This window comes from Arachis hypogaea, chromosome 4 (genome assembly GCF_003086295.3).
Source record: "Arachis hypogaea cultivar Tifrunner chromosome 4, arahy.Tifrunner.gnm2.J5K5, whole genome shotgun sequence".
In the NCBI taxonomy this organism is placed as follows: Eukaryota; Viridiplantae; Streptophyta; class Magnoliopsida; order Fabales; family Fabaceae; genus Arachis; species Arachis hypogaea.
In genome coordinates, this window is record NC_092039.1 from 98,638,838 (window position 1) to 98,655,085 (window position 16,248).

Genomic DNA, 16,248 nt, shown 5'->3' on the forward strand with positions numbered 1-16,248 from the left:
TCTGCTGTAAATCAACGTTCAAAAACAAAATTTAGATCCAAAGAAAGAATGAACGGCACAGATTCAAGAAACAATAAGAAAAAGGTTGAAAGAGAATATTGAAGGTATGGTTACATGTCACTACTTCTACCATCTCTCTCCTCTGAGAAAGTCGCTGTTGCATTTGATATTGGAAGAAGAAGACCAACAAGTGATGAAGCAAGTTTCAAGCCTAGAAAACTTCACTCCTCTATCAAAGGGGTGGACGGTCAAGGATTAGAGTAAGGAGTGAAGAGCACAAATGTTTGGGTTCCCATATCTCACTGAGCTGTTTATTATTCTTCTTCATGTTTTTCATTGAGTATTTCTTTTTTTCAATTTAATCTTTCTGTGTTTTAATGGTAAAAGGCAAATTGGTGAGGTTTGTAAGTAAAAGCCATTAAGTGGTAAAGGGCAGAGAGTTAGACTTGGAAAAAAAGCCTAAATTATTTTAGAATTTTTTTTGTATGTATTTCTGTTTTGTGTCATGATTCTGAGGAGATTTTCTTACAAGTTGGGGTAGCACTTGTTGTTAAAAAGCTAGGGTAAGTTTCTAGTCAAGTCTAGTTTAGGTTAGAAATTCGACTTGTCCTAGATAAGATTGGGTAGAATCCTATGGAGAATTGATGATTGTAATCTGTTGAAAAGATAGTGAAATTCTATCATTATTGTGATGGAGACTGGATGTAGGCTATATTGTACTGAGTAGCTAAATCATGATACATTTGTGTGTTCAAAACATTTTCAAAGTTAAAACTAAAAATACTAAAAATATAAAAATAATGTTTTTAACTTTGTTCTTTTTTTTGAAAATATTTTCGTTAAAAATATTTTTAAAATGTTTAATCAATCATATTTTCATGTCTTATTTTTATGAAAATAAAAAAAAAACACTCAAATCAATCAATCCCCTAATCGTGTAGCCTTAAAAGTATGGTCATAATATTCTAGATGCCAATACAAGAGCAAAAATATATTTTCAATCTTCTAATAATTGAGTTCAACTCTTTGTAGTACTTTACTTTCATTGTGAAGTATATAGGTTGTTGCTCTGTTTCTTCCTCTCAGACAAGGATTATTGCTACAGTTTTGGCGACTACAACTAGATCAATTACCAGCTAATCCCTGACTTTGGGTTTGATAAGATTGAAGGTTGAGTTAGATATGCTATGAATTCTTGAAATTCCCTTTCACACTCTTCGATCCAAACAAAGTTAGTATTCTTTTTTAACAAGGAAAATAGGAGTAACGACCCGATGGTTGATTTTGCAAGAGATTGAGAGAGAGAGAGAGAGAGAGAGAGAGAGAGAGAGAGAGAGAGAGAGAGAGAGAGAGAGAGAGAGAGAGAGAGAGAGAGAGAGAGAGTCGCCGACCTCCCATTCAATTGTTGTACTTCTTTGAGGCAAGTTGGACTTAAGATGTTTAAAATGGCTAAATATTTGTCCAGATTTGCCTCTATTTCTCTTTGAGTGAGCATGAATCCTAAGAACTTTCCTGCTTTTATTGCAAATGCAAATTTCACTGAGTTAAGACTCATGTTATGCTTTCTGATCGTATGAAATACTTTCTGCAGGTCGAATACTGATGAGCGGATAATTTATACGCTTTTTGGCATTGTTTTTAGGTAGTTTATAGTATGTTTTAGTTACTTTTTAGTATATTATTATTAGTTTTTATGCAAAAATCACATTTCTGGACTTTACTATGAGTTTGTGTTTTTTTCTATGATTTCAGGTATTTTTTGGCTGAAATTGAGGGACCTGAGCAAAAATCTGATTCAGCAGCTGAGAAAGGACTGCAGATGCTGTTGGATTCTGACGTCCCTGCACTCGAAGTGGATTTTCTGGAGCTACAGAATCCCAATTGGCGCGATCTCAATTGCGTTGAAAAGTAGACATCTTGGGCTTTTCAGAAATGTATAATAGACCATACTTTCCTCAAGATTTGATGGCCCAAACCGGCATCCAAACGCCCACTAGAGATCCTTTTCTGGCGTAAAACGCCGGAACTGGCACCAAAGCTGGAGTTAAACGCCCAAACTGGAATCCAAGCTGGTGTTTAACTCCAAGGATGGCCTATGCACGTGAAAGCTTCAAAGCTTAGCCCAAACACACACCAAGTGGGCCCCGGAATTGGATTTCTGCACTATCTACTTATTTTCTGTAAACCTAGTTTACTAGTTTAGTATAAATAGCACTTTTTACTGTTGTATTCATATCTTTGGACCACTTTTCAATCCTTTGATCAGGTCTTCTTCCCCTGTTTTGAATTCTTTTGACCTTTTGGGAGTTCTTCGAACCGTTTTTGGAGGCTGGCCATTCGGCCATGCCTAGACCCTTTGTTCTTATGTATTTTCAACAGTGAAGTTTCTACACCTCATAGATTAAGGTGAGGAGCTCTGCTGTTCCTCGAGTATTAATACAAGTATTATTGTTTTTCTATTCAATTCACGCCTACTTTCCCTCCAAGATATACTCTTGTACTTAATTCAGTTAAGTCAGAATGAAGGGGTGACCCGTGACAATCACTCAATCTTCGTTACTCGCTTAGCCAAGATCCGCGTGCCTGACAACCACAAATCGGTCTACATGATGTTCAACATAGTCATTGGACGACAGCTGGAGTATATTCTCTTTGGTCTCTGACCCACGGATCTGAATCACCTCTCCTGACAATAGAGCATTCGAATCCGTGACGTTAGAACCTTCGTGGTATAAGCTAGAACCAATTAGCAGCATTCTTAAGATCCGAAAAGTCTAAACTTTGTCTGTGGTATTTCGAGTAGGATCTAGGATGGGATGACTATGACGAGCTTCAAACTCGTGACTGTTAGGCACAGTGACAGTGTGCAAAAGAATAAATGTATTCTATTTTGACACGATCGAGAACTGACAGCTGATTAGCCATGCGGAAAATCATAGAGGACATGTTTTCACTGAAAAGACGGATGGTAGCCATTGACAACGATGATCTACTAACATACAGCTTGCCATGGAAGGGAGTACGCATGATTGGATGAGAAAAGTAGGAAAGCAGAGGTTCAGAGGCAGCAAACATCTCCAAACGCTTATCTGAAATTCTCACCAAGGAACTACATAAGTGACTTTATTTTATTTTATTTTTTATTGATCTTTTTACTATCAAACCTCTAAACATTTGAATCCGCCTGACTGAGATTTACAAGATGACCATAGCTTGCTTCAAGCCGACAATCTCCATGGGATCGACCCTTACTCACGTAAGGTATTACTTGGACGACCCAATACACTTGCTGGTCAGCTATGCGGAGTTGTGAAAAGTGTGAATCACAATTTCGCATACCAAATACCAGGGTTGTTTTCTCCTTTCTCTTGACAAGCATGTCATCCATGTACACTTCCAATAGGAACTTGAGATGTTCATGCAAAGCCTTGTTCATTAGCTTTTGATAAATAGCCTCTATATTTTTTAATGTAAATAACATTATTACGTAGTAGTAGTTTGTTTTTGGAGTGATAAATGAAGTCATTTCCTTATTAAGGCATGCATCGGTATTTAGTTGTATTTTGAATAAGAATCCATGAATAATAGGAATCTATATCCTGACGCTGCGATGTTGGAAAGAGAATATGGATATTTGGGGCATGCTTTAATTAAGTCATTGTAGTCAACACACATCCTCTATTTTCTATTTTGTTTTTTGATCAAGACTACATTGGCCAACCAAAGTGAATATTCTACTTCTCTAATAAATCAAGCTTCTAAGAGTGTCTTTACTTGTTCCTCCACTACCCAGGCTCTCTCCATGCTGAGCTTTCTTCTCCTTTGTTGGATTGGTGTTGAACCAATATATATGAAGAGCCTGTGCGATATTGACTTGGGTGAAATACCAAGCATGTGGGATGCTTTTCAAACAAATAAATCAAAGTTCATTTGTAGAAGTTAAATCAACTCCTGCTTGAGTTCCTAACGTAATTCTGCTCCTACAATTGTGGTTTGCTCGATGTTCTTTCCTATTTGTACTTCTCCTAGTTTTCTTTCTGGATAGGCCAGTGTGTTTCTCATTCTCTTGGGCTCCCAACTTTTAGCATGGAAATGAATTCACTTGCTTTTATCCCTTTGAGATTTAAGCTTGCTTTGTAGCATCGTCTACCGAGGGCTTGGTCTTCATGAACAATTGTGATGCCTTCTTTTGTTGGGAATTTCATGCACAAATGTGGTGTAGAAACCACTGCTTCCAACCGATTTAATGTGCTCCTTTCAATGAGTATATTGTAAGCCAAAGGGATATCGACCACTATGTATGTGGTCAATTTTTATGGTGCTGTTTCTTGAAATCTTTCCAAAGGTTATATTTGTATACAAACTGATAAATCCAAGAGGATGGATGGCTATTTTGTCTAGCCTAAATAGACTGTCCAGGTATGTCCTCATATCTTTTACGTCCAAACCAAGTTTATTGAATACCTATTTGAAAATTTTTTTGATATACCTCCTCCTACGAACCACCATGCGATCATGTGGATATGACGCTCTAAGGTTCTTCTGGACTCCTGTGACCTCTCTCTTTCTTTTTTTTTTTGTGATCTTCCCTGGATGTCTTGTTTATTTTTGTTTGCCCTGTCAGCTTCTAGATATTTATCAAATTTACTTTCTTGTGCGAGCTTTTCAATAACATTTTTTGGGTCGTAACAATCATTAGTGTGGTGACCGTAGATGCGATGGTATTCTTCGTAATATTCTGACCTGTTGTCTGCTTTCTTGCTTCGGATAAGTCTTGAAGGTGGTAAATTTTTTACTTGACAAATATCCCTGTAAACTTTGACTAGGGACACTCTTAAAGGAATGTAGGATTGATACTTCTTTGTCCGACTAGTATAGTCTTTATTCTTTCTCTATTCCTCTTTTCTACTACTTGGTCTGACCTCTTTGTTCTGGTGAGACTTTCTGAGATGTGTTGGTTCTTCCATATTAATGTATTTTTTTGTTTTTTCTTGGACTTTATGGAGAGATCTTGGGTATCTTTTTAAGATTGACTGTGAGAAGGGTCTGTCTTTGAGATCATTTACTAGCCTATTATGGCCACTTCTATTGGTAGGTTTTAAATTTCTAGGATAGCTTTATTGAACCTGTCAATATAGACCATGAGGGACTCTCCTGATTTTTGTCTTACCCCGAGTTGTCTCAAAACATGCTTGGTGTTGTGTTTTTGAATGGAGAAATGGATAAGAAAATTTTTGGTCAAGTCATCAAAGCATGTTATCGACATCAGAGGTAGATTGTTGAACCATTTTATAAATGCTTTGGTTAATGTAGTTGGGAATGTCTTGTATCGAATTGCATCAGACATATCTACTAAGTACATACGACTCTTAAAGTTGCTAAGGTGGTATCGGAGATTAGTCGACCTATCTTAAAGGTCCATGTTGGGCTTTTACAATTTTTGGGGACCTTAGTACGAATAATTTCCTCCGAGAAGTGATCGCTTCCTGAGGAAGTCATGTCTTTTTCTTCCTAATTTCCTTTATTTCTAAATTTGACCTTTAGCTTCTTCATTTGTTTTCTAACTTTTTGTGGTTGTAATTTTCTCTGCAATTGTCGCTTAAAATTTCTCTATTTTTCCAACTCAATTTTTAATTGCTTAAGTCATCCTTGGTGACCATAGACAAGACCTATAATCTCTGCTACGTTTCTTTGTAATCCTTCTGGATATGGATTTGGGAGTTTATTTTCTGCCCTCCTTTACCTCTTTCAGGTTGTTGAGGTATGAAAAGTACTCGATTATCATTGTGGTGATCCCCACTTTGTGATCCAGAGTTAGATGTAGTACGCCTATCTTTAGGATGTATGTCCGCCTTGATTGAGGGTCAATTTCCAAGTTCCTAGCTATGACGCCAATGTTCCAAGTGAATACATGAAACCAAAGAGATGCAGGCCTAGACGTGAGGTTTGGACTCTTTTGGGCTGAAGTTTTTGATTTTTCATTGGAAGGGAGAAATCGTCCGAAGTCCTCATGTGAATGATGGTGGGAGGTACGGGACTTTGATGCTTAAGTTAGCAAGAATTTTAGAAAGATGTAAGTGAATTGGGATTGAGAAATACCTAAAGTTGAAAGGGGTATTTAAAGAGGAAGTGATGACTTAGCTAACACATCTCTACACTTGTAGTAGTGGGTGATATTTTCTGGTTTTTAAGGAGATTATCCCACGTTATAGTAGATGGTGATCTATGGATAACATCTGACACAGTAAGATGACAAAGTTTTGCTTGTTGCACAAGTCAGGTTGAATCACAGGTAGCGGGATCCATGCCTCGAATAAGTCGAGTTGACAAATTCAGCAGCAACCCATCGAACTAAGTCTGCAGAATTAATGAGATTTCTAAAAATGGCCTAATCTTTGTAAAGCTCCTGGTTCTAAACTACTTAGGCTAATATATGACCAATTTGAAAGGTATCGGAAAGGAAGGCTAGGAAAGAAATGAGAACTGCAAGTTGAAGACAGGAGAGAAGAGATAACAATTGAATGAATGAAAGTGTATTTGTATTACTAACTGGATTACACAAAGGGTTTAGTTGCTATATGAAAAAAGAAGTGTGTAGAATAGCAAAACAAAATTCTGTAAAGTAATTATAATATAAAGCAACATAAATCTGAAATGCGTGCTTTATTTTATATATATATATATATATATATATATATATATATATTGTTTAATTTGTACAATTTCTTTATTTAAAAAGATAAGATTTTATAATTAAAATTTGCATTTGTTTACATGATAATTTTTTTAAATAAGTATTATACAAAACAAATTATATAGTTAATACAAATATTGTTTTTCTACAGCATTGAGAGATGAAGATTATTTTGTAGAGTTTGTGAGAGTAATAAAATTATGCAGTCACATTAGTATTGCAGAATGTGCGAAGAGAAGAGAATTGAAAGAGGATTTTGGAGAGAAGATGTAAACTGAATAGTATTCTCATTGATTATTAGAGATAAATGATACAAGGCTTATATATATAGAACTCAGATGCTAAGGAAATTAGATACAAGACTAAAGAATCACTTAGCTTGAGTAACAAGCTACTGTTAACAACTTACAGATTTTAATAGAATCTGTTTTACGTGGTTACACTCTTACACTATTATCCTCTACACATTTGTTAAGCCAAAGTGTCCCATTAAAACCTGGATACATGGAAAAAGATTGCAGACATCATTTTTTATTTCCATTAATTAATCTTTTATTTCCTCTTTTAATAAAAAAATTCATACCAAATTTCTTCTGTCAGAAATGTCAACCCTGCTTCACCTTCTTCAATTCTTCCCTTTTAGCATCTTCTCGGTTCTTTAGACGAACCCTTCTATCAAGGGAGGTCAAAGGAATGACGTCATTGTCACAAGCTTCGTTGCCAGCTCCGCCATGTTCATCGCCGATGTATTTTGCCGGCGACAAGCCGCTGACGTGGTGCCGCTGCCTATGCTATGAACGTTGACAAGCTGCGGCTGTTCGTTTCATCTTCTCAATGTTGAAGAAGGAAGATTACAAGAGGAAATTATTTATGATTTATGATTAAAAAAGAGAAACTAAAATTAATGAAATAAAGATTAACGAGTAAAATCTTTAGTTTCTACGTGTTCAAATCGTTCGTTTTTTTAATTGGTGGGAACGGGTATAATGGATCCAGCATGGTAAAGCTAATCTGAAAATTATAGCCAACACAATATCAACATAAAAATATCTATTATTGACATAGCTAATGTGAAACTAAATGTGGAGATTGCTCATTCTGATTCTATACCACAATCTCTTCCACATACCTACAAACTTCCATCCAGCCTTAAGAACAGATCTAATTATTTTAGATCTGTTCTTATAGTCTTCATCTTGATCATATTTTCTTGCCCCGCATCTATTAAAAGACATTTTCTTGATAATAATTTGAATACATCTAACAAAAGTACAAGAACGATTCTTAGATTATAGTCTTTTCTAAGAATGAAGAAAAAAAAAAGAAAAAAAAAGGAAAAGGGAAGGAAGATTATAGGGTCGATGCCCTATTACCCTCTAATCAATTGCACCCTGGACTTTGATTTCTGCATCGTGGTTGTCTTTTATATTGCATGGTGTAGTAGTTTCTCTGGTTTTCTTTAATTTAGTTTTTACTAACAAATTTTTTCTATTCTTTGATAATATAGTTTGAAGCGTGTCCAATTGGTTGGCTAAATTCAGTGTTGCTCAACATTTGTAGCCTTAGTGACTCTTAACAACATCCATGATTTTGGAAAATGAAAAATAAAATACATATTTAAACAACAAAAATATTACGTATATACAAAAAATTAGTCGCTATACATGTATATATAAATACATGTATTATTATTTTATTATTTTCAATGCGTATTTTTCATTTCAACACATAATAATACTACAATAAATAATAAAATTTTAGTAAAAAAAAATAAAAGTTATATTATTTATTTTAGTAAAAAAAAAATATTATCATGTGCAATGAACTTTTGTAGAATGAACTTTCTTATAAAAATTTAGTAAAAAATATTCACTTTTAACTTAATTCTACTCTTTGAAAAAAATTATGCACAATTACACCAAATTAAATAAAACTATGCCTAATTTTATTTCTTAAAAAGAAGAAAGAGAAAAAAGCGAGGGAGAAGTGAAGGAGAGAGCCACGTATATCGGTATATGTGAGTAAATGACGAAAGCAACCCTGGACCATCATATGGAAAGTTAAACAACTGAAACCTCCAATGCGAAGAGAATAACGGTCACACTCGCACGGAGTGAAGAGAAAGCCAACTACCATTCCAACAAAAGGAAGCAAGAAACACAAGAATGACCCACTGGTTACTAGTTAGCACTTAGCACCGCCTATGACTCTATTCCCTCCTTCACTTCACACCACACTATACTCTCACATCTTCCCTTCTTCTTCTTCTTCTTCTTCTTCTTCTTCTTCTTCTTCTTCTTCTTCTTCTTCTCTCTCCTGCAATGGCCGAACTTCATTCCACTTCAAATTCAACTCTAACTCCTCCTCCATCTACTTCCGCGGGTAACAATGAATCTTCTGGAGCTTCACCATCGACTTCCCGAGGCCGTCGCAACGATCAGAACGCCGCTGACCGATCTCAGGCTCGATTCCGGTCGCCTGAAATTGAACCGATCGTTGGCCATGCTGGCAGAGTCATTGGCTGGGGAATCGGGGACGAGTCGTCGTCTGTTAGGGAAGATGCATGGTCATGCTTTGCTGTTGTATTCACGTTTTGGTTTTTCGGTATGAGAATCTATATCACTTCGTGATTTTGTCCTTAATTTTGTTTAATTGTCATTTACGTTAAACAATTTCGTTTGGTGCTACTTGTTTTTGCTATATCTGGTTAATTTGCAGTTCATAATTTTGATATTTGAATTCAGGGCTTTGAATTGCAATTGTGATTGGAGAAACTTATCTGTGAACCCTTGGTGTTTTTGCGTTAGAAAGTAATGTGAGACGGAGAATGTAGTTTTATAATTATTTAGTTGGGATTGTACGTTAAATTACTCAAACTTAAATTGATTCCTTTACTCACTTTACTAGACTTAAACTTTTGATTAGGATGGTGAAAGTTGTGATTATATAAATTAGTTAAATCATTTAGCTATTGATGGATTATTAATAGAATAGCAGTCTGATGAAGAAAATGTATGAAGTTCATAATTTGGTTCTTAAATTAAAATCGTGCCTAAAATAGCTAAATTACTCCGATTTGGTTCAAGTTAAGGTGTGGTTAACTTACATTGTAAATTAATTGACTCAATTTCAATAATTTTGCTTTGAATTGTACTGGAACTTCAACTCATATTTCCAATTTCAAGAGCACAGAGGAGATGGTTGTTTGAATATGTTGTTAAGGACGGTACAGTTGAAGAAGAAGAATGAGAATGTTGTAGAAGTTACTAAGTTTGTTAGGTGGTAGTTATATTCAGTTATGCAGTTTCTAGTTTAGTGTGAATTCTGTTATTCTGGTGGTGATATGTGCTTTAAGTATAAAAAGGCACTAACAGCGAATTAGAAGATTAAGTCTCATTTTCAATTCATTTCAATATACAAGTTTCAACTCACCATCTCCTTCTCCAAGAATCATTCTATTCTTGTTTAGAAAGTTATCTCAAAACTTGTCATGTGTGATTCAAGCTAAATCTTTTTTAGTGGAATTTTGACATCACTTTTCAATATTAGTGTCAGTGACTATAATACTTGGGGTTTATGGGTCCATGAATCTCTTGCTTGGTCCAGAAACATCGATTGTGTTCCAACCTAGCCCTCTGTTCGTGCAATATCTCAGGGTCAGTTTCTGTTATTGCAATTTCTTTTGTCCATTCTGTTTGCTGTTACTGATTTTTGTCTTGCAATTCGGGTTTGTTTGCATTAGGTAGAAAACTTAGAAGAAAAGCCAGGTCCTGTCGTGTATGGTACTTACCAATATCCAGATCTTGATGTTATTACCACTTGGGAACAAACTCTGCATGCAACTATTCCCTCTGACACACATCAGGCAAGTATATGTACTTTATCCCTTCGCTTTTACTATCACATGATACTAATCTGAAGTACCAAATTTATATTCTCAAAATACTGTTACCTATTGAATTAGTTGTTCCTATAGTTACCTTGATCCTCTCATTTGCCAGCATAATGCGTACCAAATTCCCCATTCCATGTACTATGTTGTGAATACCGAAATCTCTCTAAAAGAATACTCCTAATTTTATCACAAAGAATAACAAATTGTGCTGCGTACTCATACTTGTACCTGATGTTTGGTAACTGAGTTGTTCACATGACTCGCCTGATTATCATAACTTTCAGTAGTACCTATGTGCAATTAACACCACCGGGTTACATAATTCTAACTTGTTTAGTTGAACTAAACTAATACCTTGTTTGTCTTCCCAGGAATGGATTTATTATCTGAATACTGGTTCAGAAGTGAATATTTCATATCACTTGAGCCCTGTGAGCTCCTCCGTTCTCCTTATAATTGCAGATGGTATGCTTTCTAGAAGAGATTTTTGTGATTTCTTTTTTCATTTTTCTGAGAATTTCTGTCTCATGGAACCATTCATGCATCAATTATTGCTATTTATCCGTCTTTCAGTTTTCCTATAACAAATCCTTTTAGTTACAAATTCACAACCCGGCTGCTTTGCTTTTGGAATATTCTTATGTACCAATGTGTAAGCTGTGAGTCTGTGACAGCCTCTTAACATCCATATATGTAGAAGCTGTTTATATACTTATAAAATTAAATAAGGCTTTACTGCATACTTTCGTATATTCCACACAGTTTGTGAAAAACAAATCGCTTATTCATGGAAGAAAATGAAAATATTTCATACACACATAAGTCCAATAACACATGTGTAAAGATAATGTTTCAACAAGAGTGAAAGGTGACAGCGCAGAAAAGTGGAGACATGAAGTTTCAGTTGATCTTGGAATATAAATTGAGACATAAATATCTATGATAACCATTACATTTAGATTGACACAATTTCTAAAAGTAACTATGCAATGCACTTTGTGGTCTGAGTTAGAATTAGGCCCGTTGTACTGATGACATCGCCATACTATTTAATTTACTATTGTTATTACCTTAACTCACAAACTATAGCATTCTAATAAACATGTTACTTGTCACCCTTACTTGCAGGGGCTGAAAGCCTCGCTCAGTGGATTGAATACCCTACATACCGTAATTCAACTCTCTCATGGAACATGATCCATGGTATGACAAAGGTAAAGATAAATTTTATACTCATATTAAACCTATGTTTGATGCTCATTTATTTTTTCACAGGAGCTGGTATGATTACACAGAAAATACACAGATCGTCGAGCTATTATGTAGCGTTGGGAAATTTGGATGAGGTGGTGCAGGTATTTTTGTAATCCACCCTCCTAGCTATTCCTGCTGGCTTGATTAATTTGAACTCTAGATTGTAATTTGTAAGAAGCAGTTTTAATAGCTAATAAGGTCATGACATGTTATTTTCAAGATCTACAGAGAACGAGTTCTGTGAAAGTTTATCCCTTAAAATAGTTAGAATTGAGATTATTCAGTGTATCCCTTGTTCAAGTATCATAACTTGAGCAGGGATTAAAATATGAATCGAACCTCACATTTTGATGGATCTGGCATATTATATAACTGAAAATGGTAAATTTAATGTTACTGTTTCCCAAATGGCCATGTATTCAATTGAAATAATAGTGATAATCCTATACCTGTGTTCTTGACTTCTTGTTGTGGGAAAGGTGGCATTTGAAATTGGTGTTACGATCAGATTTTAAGTACATTATAAATAAATGAGCATCATTCTCCTTTCCCTTCTTCTATATTATCATGTTAACAAGTTCAAAGATTAGTGATAATAGTTCTTTTCTTATCAAATAGGTGGAACTAAACCTCACAGTTAGGGCCTACTTGCACAATACAAAGAATGCTTACTACAAATATGCCTTGGCAAGTAGAAGTTCGTGCAGTTTGAGCATTTTCTTTCCACAAGGAAACGCAGCTATCTTGACTACTCCTGGTCCACAAAAGGCAAGATTTATTCTCATATACGATTCTCCAATGGCCATCCATATAAATCTAAAATTGGACATAAAATTTCCAACTATGCTATTGCTATACAAAAATACTATTCGTATAAAAAAATTTAGCCACCAAATTAGTCATTCATATAAAATATATGTTAAAATACAAAATATACATTGAAAATGAGTTAAATAACACATTTATTTATGTAAAAATAGATGGTAATTGATTTTTTGTGTGCGCATAATATTTTTGTAAATTTTTAGTAATTTGTTATGCTGATTTATATCAGAAATTTGAATCTTAAATATACCATACATTCTCAAAATAAAATCCACAGAACCCTGGTGGCATAAACATTGTTTATATCCCTTAGTTGAGGATATGGAGATATCCCTTATTTATGTTTTCTTTCCTTTGGTTCAGAATGCATCAGATGATGAATGGTACGTCAAAGTGACCTATGGACCTAGATGGATCACATATATTGTAGGCATAGGTACAATTCATATTCTTCGCTTCATACTCACTTATTGGTCATGAATAGTTTAATTTATTGCAATTTCCGTTACGTCTCCGCACAGGTGGATTGACTTTGCTTATGTTTTGGGCATTCAACCTCTTGAACAATCTCCAGTTTGCCCGTGAAGAAAGAGCAGGAGTTATAAACAATGGGACGGCACCTGATAGAGGCCCTTTGCGCTCTCGAAAAGATGATGACCTTTCCAGCTGGGGTTCATCATATGATTCACTGTCACAAGATGACGAAGATCTTGACTCTCAGGCCGGAGGTTCCGCGGAGGGGAAGTCTCTAGGTGATGGAGAAATTAGTAACAATACTCGGCGTCTCTGTGCCATTTGCTTTGATGCTCCGAGGGATTGTTTCTTTCTTCCTTGTGGGCACTCTGCAGCTTGTTTTGAATGTGGAACTAGGTAACCATTGTTATCACTGCTAACATAAAACAATCGTTGATGACAATTTTGTTAAAAAATAGTTCTAGATCACTGCCATTTTCAAGATCCATGCTCCTAGTCAGCATAACTCTTCTATTTTTATGGTATCACATTGCTTAACTTATTTTTTTGATAAATTTTAAATATTTAAATATTATTTATTTTTATACTTTTAAAATTAAATATTTATTTTTAACATTTTTTAGTAAGTTGGGCAACACTTTTAGTAAGTTAGGCAATCACCTTGAAATATATACTCCTCTCATATTTCCAAGACTTCCCCTCTTAGAAGAAAGATGGAACAAGTATTTTTTCTTAAAGAGGGCATTTCATGGGCATGTGCTAGTTAAAAGTGGTTTCCAGTTATTAAAAATAGTTTTTGACATGAATATCAAAGATGGGTCGGATTCTATTTGCAAGCCCATGCATTAACAATCTTTAATTTCTCTGAAGATTATATAGTTCCAGAGATACATTATTCTTATTATTTCTTTTGCATGTGTTAATACATGTTACTCCAATGTTTCTATGCAGGATCGCCGAGGCTGCTGGTACTTGCCCTGTTTGTCGTAGGAACATGAAGAAAGTGAGAAAGATTTTTACTGTTTGATCAGTTCACTGTCTTGTGTAACGGAGTAAGCCATGCCTACCAGAACTATATAGATAATATGTTATGTAGTCATTACTTTCCTTGCGGTCATTAACAATGATCAAGCTAGGTAAAGGTTGGCACTAGTAAGAGGCGTATTGACTGTTGAGTACTCACCATTTTAAAAAGGTGCATCCTCTAATAACGTATGCACTAAATCCTTCAAGGTGAAGTATTCATACACAATTTTTTAGAAAATATTTCTTAGCCTCTTAGATGAGTATAAAGTGTAACTCTTCGAATCCACAAGAAGTAGCACAATTAAGAGAATCCACAAACACTTTTATATTGATTTACTCTTATTTCAAATTTGGTATTTGCACATTTAGATTAAACACCTACTGAATCTCAAGATAAAAAAAAGTGAAAAATTATAAATAAATAACAGTCGTATAAGATGCAGTGTGCAAAAATATTGGTATCTATTTAGGCGAGTAAACTTTTCATATGCACGTAAATCCAATTTCTTTTTAAAAGATGTTTACAAGATGGATTAACTAAAGGATATTTATAAATTTAATAAATTAATATTAATTTTAATTTTATTAATATTAAATAGAACGGTTTATTAAAAGTTTGTTTGAACTATTTCATTCAAATAGCCATTTATATGATCTTTGGCATTGAAATAATATATTATCCTGTGAGTATTATGTTTGTACCTGTTGAAACATTGAGAAAAGTCACGCTATTTTAAATTTAGATTCTCTAAATTTTGAATTTTCATTTTAGAGGATAAAATAAAATTTTAAATAATATATAAAATAAATAGTGAAAAATCACACTTTACCCTTAAATGGTTTCTCTTTCATATTTTTTTTCGACCAATTTATAAAATAAATAGTAAAATATCACACTTTACCCTCTAAAATAAAATTTAAAATTTAGAGAATCTAAATTCTACCATTATATATAGAACGTGACTTGAGGCTTTTATTTGGTTCATGCAAAATATAAATATATATCTTTTTACCCACAATTAATATACATACAAAACAATTAAGTGAGTTAATATTTGAAAGTTTTGAAAATTTATTTTGTTCACATTACAAGAAATGCATTGAGTATTGTTGGATTTATCGTTAGATTAAATAAATATGCCGGTAAAAAAGTTACCATCAACATCGTCCTTGAGTTGATGGTATAAACGTCACTGGAAACTATTTGCAGCAAATTTTTTTTGTCCGACACTAATTATCGACAAATTTTTCGTCGTTTTATTCAATGGATTTGACGAGATTGTGTTGATAGTTACCGTCGGATATATCGGACGGTTACTTTGGCGCCATTTCATGTGTTTAGGCACCAAGTTACCATTAAATCTATCTGATGGTAATATTTTCTATTTTTTGGCACAATTAAACCATAATTAATAAACTCTTGTTAACAAAATTATTGGCAGAAATTTAAAGTTAGCAGAAATCAAAAAATTATTTTATTAAAAAATAAAGAGTTTCAATACAATAAAATGTCACATATGTAGAATATAATGAAGTAGACAAACAAAAATGCATAAAATCCTAACCCCCTATAGGTTCCGTTAATCTTTGTCGTCGTCGGTGGTGGCGTGGTGGTCCAATGCTGAAGCCGCGAAGTAGGTGTTGTCGTCGGTGCCCCACCCACAGCATTGCCGCTAGAAGTAGCTGCGCCGCCGCTGGAACCAGCTGCGCCATTGCCTCCAACGCGCATCTACTGGCTGTACTCCTCCATTTGCTGTTGCAACCGATCAAGTTGCTCCAGCTTCTCTGTCAGGTCCGAGCTGACGACAACGCGTACAAGAAGGTCTTGATACCTCTTCTCAAATTGCTCCACTTGTTGGTAAAACTCCTGTATTAGTTTCTGCACCTCCTCCCTCAAGTTGACGATTTCTGAGATTCAGCAGGGCTAATGGCAGAAGCAGAGGCAGAGGAAGTCGCCAACGCGAAGGAGTGGAGGCCACTGACAAAGAACGACTCTGGTAAGATCTCAGATTTCTAGAAATTAAATAATAAATTATTTATGATTTATTTTATTTATTCGAGAATATATTTTCAGATATTT

General features: G+C 34.7%; 1 protein-coding gene and 1 long non-coding RNA gene across 4 annotated transcripts; one reads left to right on the plus strand and one right to left on the minus strand.

Moving 5' to 3' along the window:
• Positions 1–6,964: 6,964 nt before the first annotated feature.
• LOC112797029 (uncharacterized) lies at positions 6,965–8,464 on the minus strand. 3 transcript variants are annotated; one of them, XR_011880781.1, is made up of 3 exons: positions 7,638–8,218; positions 7,278–7,521; positions 6,965–7,190 (listed from the first exon to the last, which is right to left on the minus strand). It is a non-coding gene; the product is annotated as an uncharacterized lncRNA (long non-coding RNA). The 3 variants fall into 3 exon arrangements; XR_003199559.3 differs by having other exon boundaries at positions 7,824–8,212; XR_011880779.1 differs by having other exon boundaries at positions 7,278–8,464.
• Positions 8,465–8,866: 402 nt separating this feature from the next.
• Positions 8,867–14,517, plus strand: LOC112797030 (E3 ubiquitin-protein ligase APD2-like). The gene is made up of 10 exons (XM_025839772.3): positions 8,867–9,298; positions 10,244–10,350; positions 10,437–10,559; positions 10,961–11,054; positions 11,718–11,792; positions 11,865–11,944; positions 12,462–12,611; positions 13,032–13,104; positions 13,190–13,538; positions 14,094–14,517. Exons 1-10 carry the CDS (start codon positions 9,016–9,018, stop codon positions 14,167–14,169), a joined length of 1,410 nt encoding a protein of 469 aa, XP_025695557.1. The 5' UTR covers positions 8,867–9,015; the 3' UTR covers positions 14,170–14,517.
• Positions 14,518–16,248: the final 1,731 nt, after the last annotated feature.

Excerpts from the sequence above, each read along its gene's own strand:
- LOC112797030 (XM_025839772.3), top strand. The coding sequence starts at position 9,016 with ATGGCCGAACTTCATTCCACTTCAAATTCAACTCTAACTCCTCCTCCA. Across the intron at positions 11,793-11,864 it reads CTCATGGAACATGATCCATG|GAGCTGGTATGATTACACAG; the intron begins GTATGACAAAGG and ends ATTTTTTCACAG. Across the intron at positions 12,612-13,031 it reads CTACTCCTGGTCCACAAAAG|AATGCATCAGATGATGAATG; the intron begins GCAAGATTTATT and ends CCTTTGGTTCAG.